The following is a 7,202-nucleotide window of genomic DNA, read 5'->3' as shown; positions in this document are numbered from 1 at the left end:
CAGCAGGAGAATGGGTACATAGCATGCCGATTTTGTGTACTGACTTCACCTCTGCACCCTTGCTTTCCCCATCCCTTCCTGAAAGCTGGGACAAGAGCTGGGAAGGGCACCTATTTCGCTTAAACGTCAGCTAGTCCATTTGCTGGTCTGCAGAGCCTGAGGACAGATGCAGTCAGCCTGCTAATAGGAGTTTAACTTCTGGAAGGCTTTGACCCTAGACATCTACTAACACCTGAAATCCAACTGCTAGCCGAGGGCCATATGGAAGTGATCAAGTGGGTATCACTCCTTTGAGAAAGGTAGGATGGGGCGGAGACCAAGCACGGCTCTGAGTGATGTTGGACGAGTACTTAAACCTTCTCAGGCTTTAGTTTCCTTATCTGCAAAATGCAAATAATAATTGTAACACATTTAAAGATTTTGTACTCATGTCACAGACATAGTGTGCACAGTGCATTATTACTGATAGTAGAAAGCCATCTGTCAGGGGTTTTCTCATGTCCAAGTTCTTAAAACAAAGAGCAGTTTATCACAGTCCACTTCACGGGAGCTCATTGCTGCTCATTTAGGCACAGAAGACCTAGGAGATGCAGCCTCCACAGCTCAGGGGAAGGTTTGAGATGTGATGAGCTGACCATCTATGTAGGCTGTGGAAAGATGGGTTAGTGCAAACCCAGGCTGCTCCATGAAAATTTTGGCATTCCCCACTTTGATCTTTATAATCTAGTTACGACTGAGAAAAAAAACAGATTTATTTATGAGGAAAGCTCTTATTAGTTCTGTTACCTCTTGAAAATGTTCAGGATATGAATTTGGCAAAACAAGCCTCCACACACCATTTTCCAAAAGCAATTATTAAGTAATTGTATCTTCTCACATTTCTTCAATAACAAAAACACTGTGTTCTAACATAGCATTAGATGCTTGACTCATTTTGTAAATTTCTGATTAATCATGTATAATTGAAAATTTGTCATGAAATGAAGATTTTTTAAAGAGAATAATAGACACTTCTGTTACTGGCTTTTTAGAATGCTGTACTATATTCTTTGTGTGGCAGGTGCCACTGTTGACATTTATTCCTAAGGAAACAGCCGCTGTCCTACTTTGGTCCTTGTGGCTGCCAGGAGTTTTGGAATCTTCAGTTGCAGATCCAAGTATGGGTTCTTCTGATGGTGAAAGAACTGAACACTGCATGTTCAGAGGGTCTACTCATATCAGAAGAGGAGCCTTTTTATACAGAGGATTTAAATTTTTCTGTTTGCGTAAAATTTTTTATTTGAGATCTGTAACAATTAGGATTAGTTTTTAAAGTGTGAAAGAAAAAAAAGGAAACACCCCCCCCACACACACACAAGTGGTATTCAACAGGATAGAATCTTACATCTCTTCTATAAAAGACTTTGGAGGTGGGGAGCAGAGGCATGGTGGAGCCACGGCATCAGGGGGCCATTTTTGCCATTCTTGCTGCCTCCTTCAGGTTCAAGATGGTTCTCTGAGCATAGCCATCAGCTCCCATTTCTGCATTCTAGTCAGCAAGTAGGAGGACTCAGGGAAGATAAACTTCCCTTTTAGGGACACTTTTCTGAAAGTATATCTCATTAGCCAGAACTTAGTCTCATGGCTACAGTTAGCTGCAATGGAGGCTGAGAAATATAGTCTATATACTAGCCATGTACCGGCAAAAACTGGAGATTCTATTACTAAGAAAAAGAAAGAATAGATACTGGGGAATAAGCAGCAGACTCTGTCAGGAGACCCTAAATGTTGTAACAGGCGAAATGTGGAGATTATGTTCTTTCACACCTGCTATGTGCCTGGTGAAGCACATTCTGTGAAGCACTTTACATTGTCAACTCACTTAACCTGAGGAAATTGAAATTCTGGGGGGTTCAGTTTTCCAGTCACACAGCTGGGATTTGAACCCTGTTCTGGAGGGGCAGCCTGTGTAATAGATCGTGAGCTTCGAATTCAAGGAGACAGACCTGGGTTGAAACTGGAGTGTGTCATTTATCAACTGCATGACCTTTGCCAAGTTATGTAACATCTCTAGGCTTCACTATTCTCTTTTGTATAGTGGTAACAATAAGACTTTCCTCATAAAGCTATTGTGAGAATTAAATGACCATGAATACTCATACTCGTAAAGTATTTACCCAATGCCCAGACAGTAGTAGTAATAATAATAATACATAGTATTTATTGTGTGTTTATCATAATTGATACTCCATAAATGGCAGAGCCTTTCCAATATGACTAAATTTTCTGCTTTCCCTGTAGAAGCTGAAACAATGGTTTATTGTTTATTTGAAGCAATCCATGTGGGATTCTTTACAGTCTCTTAGCCCCAAAGGCCATCTCTAGGGATCTGGAGACATTTTGAAGCTTCTATATTCTTTATTAATGCAGAATCAGAAATATACTTTTTAATGAGCTGAGCCTTTAGATAGCCTATATTGTAAATTAAAACTGGTAGCCAAATTGCCTAAAAATTTTATGTGTTATTTCAAAAGATATTAAAAAGATATTTAAAAAGTCTTTTTAATATCTACTACTGGGCAAATATTACTTATCTAATTTTTTAGTTTCAAAAGTTTTTAGAAGTTCAATGAAATGTATCCAATTAAACTAATTCAGTAGTTATCTCTTTATTCTCCTTTTCTTTCAGAAATGTGATGTTCTGTGGGAAGACTTCCATCAAAAACTAGTAGATGGGTCCTTGCTGACACTGGATACTTATCTGGGCCAATTTCCTGACATAAAGGTATTTTACTCTGTGTCAATAAAGGGAAGGATTGAATGATCCCATAAATTTATTGAAACATGGGAAATCAAAAGTCAAATAGACTTGATAAATTTTCATTTATTTAAGTATGGGATTATTATCCTGTTCTTCGCAGTTTTAAATGAAATGTAGTTACAGAAATCACATTTTCCCCTTTAGTGAACTGCTTCAGCTTTTATTTTTCTACAGAAGTCTTTTTAATCCTATAGATGTAAAATCTGAAATCAGATATCAAAAAATTCCAATCTTCTTTATATTCAAACCTTTTTATTATATATAGCATTTGATAAGAATTTCCATTAGAATAAGCAGTGATCAAAAGCAAAGGAGTGACTTCATTGCCCTTGTGAGAGCAAAATCTGATCTTTCCTTGTGTACTGTTTATTTGCTTATGTTCATAGCACACCTATATATTTTTTCTCTTCTTAAAATTTTCAGGTTTAAAGTGAAGTACAATTAATCCTTGAACAATGTGGGGATTAAGTGTGCTGACCCCCATGCAGTTGAAAATCCATGTATAACTTTTGACTCTCAAAGACTTAACTACAGTTGTCCCTTGATACTTATGGGGGATTGGTTCCAAGACCCCTATGCTTACCAAAACCTGTGGATGCTCAAGTCCCTTATATAAAATGGCACAGAACAATTCATATAGTCGACCCTCTGCGTCCGCAGATTCCCAGCAGCAGATCAAAAATACTGGGTTTTGTCCGTAGTTGGTTGAATCTGCAAATGCGAAACCGGAGGATATGAATAGCCAATTGTATATTTATTGAAAAATATTTGTGTATAAGTAGGCCTGTGCAGTTTAAACCCATGTTGTCGAAGTGTCAGCTATATTAAGATATAGCATTTCAAATTATGTTTCATCTGGATCTCAACAAATCTTTTCTAAAACATTTGTTCTGTGTGACATTTGGATCCATTGAAAAGAAAATATACACGTGAAGGTTTGAATAGCGCAGATTTGGAATTGACTGTAGAGGTAAAGATGATTATTAAACCATCTGGGCTGTATATAACAAATGTTGCATTAATAGAGCTGCTCCACTATCCCCATTGTTTTCCCCACTCAAGGTGGAGTACCAGGGAAGATAGCCACATACTGTCCTTTCTGTAGGGTGAGAAGGCCATTAACCAGCATCTATGGGCATCTGTAGCATCTTATAGGTGACTTCTGATGTGAAGTTCCACTCTTACCTGGCCATTGCCAAACACTAGAGAACTATCTGTAGTAATGTGCACTGGCCTTGGCCATGAAACATAGTGAAGCTTCTTGGCCAAAACAATACTCATATCAATAATTTAGTTTCCTCAAGCCCACATAGAATGCCTAACACTGTAGGCCAACATCCAAAATGTGTTTTGGGACACCAGGGGCACCAGACAGGAATCATCAGTAGACCAGACTAAATACATTAGTTTTGTTGACAAAATGGCACAGAGAACAAATCCAAATGATGGATTCTCCATGCTGTTATCATAATAGGCAGCATAAGGCTTCATTGAGCTATTCCATAAAGTAAATACATCCTAATTAAAAGATATGTCAGTTTTTTAAATTTTCTGGGAAATTAAAAACTTGAAAAAAATTTTAAATTCTTTAATATTGCATGTACTAGCCTATAGGAGATATGTTTTGGGTTATCTTCAAATTATTAGATAGACATTCCAATTTTATCTTGGAATTTATAGCATTTGTGGAGCAAACAGTCTCAGAATCATTATAACACTTCAGAATATCATTTACTGAATGACAATTTAATCTTCATAAAGATCAATTCTCAATAAATCAGAAGTGACTAAGGGAAAATTTTCTTACTTGAAAATTTCAAAGTAGCTTACAACTTATTTAAATTATTTATGTAATATATATTCATAGTATAACTTAGCTAAACCAATGAAAGTGGTGATTGACTAAAGAACAAAACATTTGAAAAGTTGTTGAGCTTCAGAAACAAAAACAGTATCATCAAAAAAAATGTGAAGGACCTTAGTTATTATGGTATTGCCTAGCAATAGTTATTTGGAGGTTGGCCATATTCTCTAGGAGCATATAATTTCAGAAGGCAAATACACAGAGAAGTACCTGCATTGAAACATGGAGAGATTAAAATAAAATCATAATGGATCATTTCAGCTAGTATTTTCTATTTGTTCCATGCCAGAAAAATGAGGAACTCAGTAGAACTTTTACTTAAGCTGTCCTTTTTTGGGGTTCCATGAGTTAGGTCATACACAAAGATGATCTTCCAGTTACTGAACCATCTTTACACTAGAGATTTGGGAATATCTAGCTTGGTGCCCTAAATATAAATGAAATACATGTCATGGTTTTACCTACATCACAGAAAGAGGCTGAAACAATTTCTCTCTTTCTCCGAAGTCACATTTAGAATGTCATAGCATATACATATGATTTTAACCAAGATAGAGAATGGTTCTTTTTGGGAGGAGGGGTGTTATGTGTCAATTTATTTGTTTATTTATTTAAAAATTATTGAAGTGATATTGATTAATAAAATCAATAAGTTTTAAGTGAACATTTAAACAGTATGTCATTATATATGTGTGTATATATTCATACACATACACATATGACGTTCCTTAACGAAATCCAGTATGTTTCAGCTATACATTTTAACAGTAAGGCGTATATATATTTACATTTCAGGTGTGTTCACCTCCCATAGTTAGATTTCTTTCTGTCACCAAATATTTGACCCCTTTTACTCCTATGTACCTCCCCTCCCTCACTTCCCTCTGGTAACTACTAATTCACTGTCTGTGTCCATGAGTCTCTGTCATATTTGTTTGTTGCTTTCAGTTTTATATCCCACATATGAGTGAATTGTGAAACTGTTACATTTGATGAACAGTTGAGGAAATAGTAGTTTAACTTGGAAATGAAACAATTTGAGATTAGGGGAGAATAGCTATTTCTAATATTTGAAAGACTTTTTATGTGAAAATATGCTTAAGCAATTCTGTGTTCCTTTATTCAGTGGATAGAAGTTAGAGTGGGTATAGATTCAATTACTACATAAACTTAGAGTTGAGTGATTATATAATGAATGGGTTATTGATGGAAAGGAGGATTATGATTAAGAAGTTTCAAAGCATGGAACACAATTGACTTCCTTCACTCCCGTTAAAATCAGCAAGCCATGTGTAGTTAAAACTTCAGGCAAGTTTCCAAATATTTACTGCAGCCCATCAGTGAGAGCTATGGAGTACCATTCATGAGGGGGTGATGTTTGACTTTTCCAACTGTGATTGGCAGGGCACCCGGGTGTTATGGTTCTTGTACAACACTGGTTCTTATACAGCACTGACATCTGAAATCAATGTTGTAATAAGAGCCAGCTTGTCACTAACTCAGGCTTACAGCTGTGAGCAGTTATTGTAAAATGTAGTTTAGATTCTATCTTGAGGCTATGCATGAGCAACTAAGCATATATTTACAGCAGTGTGCCAAAATGAATCCTAAATTGGGGCTATTATAAAAAATTTTTAAAAATACAATAAGTTATTTTCTTTACTGCATAAGGTCAGTGCACAATGGGGAATTTGAGGAAATTTTAATTAAACAACTTGGTTAAATTATTCACCATTAAACTAGTAAGTTTATTTAATTAAATTTACTCAGTTAGATGGTGAAATAAGAATTGTATCTTTTTATACATATATATAAAAGCTAAAGTGTATTAACTTTACTCTACTTAGGAGATTTGGTTCTTTTCTTCAAGTTTCCCAGATATCAGGTAGGTAAGAAAATAAGATTGATTTGTTTTTCCAATGCAAAAATTCCTGCATCAAAATGAATGATGGCCTTCCAAATAGTTGCTTCTACATGGAAAGCTGTACTCTGTAATTGACTTGTCAATTATACAAGAAAGTGAGTCACATTATTTACTTCTTGTTTTTAAACAAAAAATGAGATGACCCAGTGCACTCTTCCAGCTTATTCACAGACTTGGAAGTAACTGAATTTTGGCTGTTTTCAAAAATCAAATCCATCTTCAAAGAATCAAGATTTCCTTCTTGGAAGATATTAAAGGAGAGCCACCCCCACCTGGACCCCCACAAGTCCATAAAGCAGAGCTTCATAAGAGTTTGCGTATAGTTATGTAGGAATAATGTTCCTTTGGGAGTAACAGCTATACATTTGCTAAAATAATTAGTTTTGTCAGCTCGTAGGCATACTGTCTCCACCATACGTTACTCAAGGGCTTCTCTCTACCCTGCCTGGGCTGATTCATGCTTCTTGATCTTCATGCTTTCTAGTACTCATTTATTTTTATAGTTCCACTTAATATTAAAATCCTATGCTGTCAATGAATTTGCTCAGCTTTTGTTTTCTGAAAAAAAAAAAAAAAAGCTTTATTTCACCTTCACTCTTGGAAGATATTTTCAC

At 35.8% G+C, this 7,202-nt stretch overlaps 1 protein-coding gene across 2 annotated transcripts in view; it reads left to right on the top strand.

Moving 5' to 3' along the window:
• The window catches only part of AMPH (amphiphysin), a 196,190-nt gene that overhangs the window by 111,476 nt on the left and 77,512 nt on the right, over positions 1-7,202 (top strand). For both annotated transcript variants that reach the window (XM_006925336.1, XM_006925335.1), the window contains exon 5: positions 2,669-2,764. In XM_006925336.1, coding sequence (XP_006925398.1) covers positions 2,669-2,764 — 96 coding nt within the window. The remainder of the gene's footprint in view (positions 1-2,668; positions 2,765-7,202) is intronic.

Source organism: Pteropus alecto, unplaced genomic scaffold (assembly GCF_000325575.1).
Source record: "Pteropus alecto unplaced genomic scaffold, ASM32557v1 scaffold109, whole genome shotgun sequence".
NCBI lineage: Eukaryota > Metazoa > Chordata > Mammalia > Chiroptera > Pteropodidae > Pteropus > Pteropus alecto.
The sequence above is the reverse complement of the archived record's forward strand: the minus strand, read 5'-3'. Positions and strand labels throughout refer to the sequence as shown.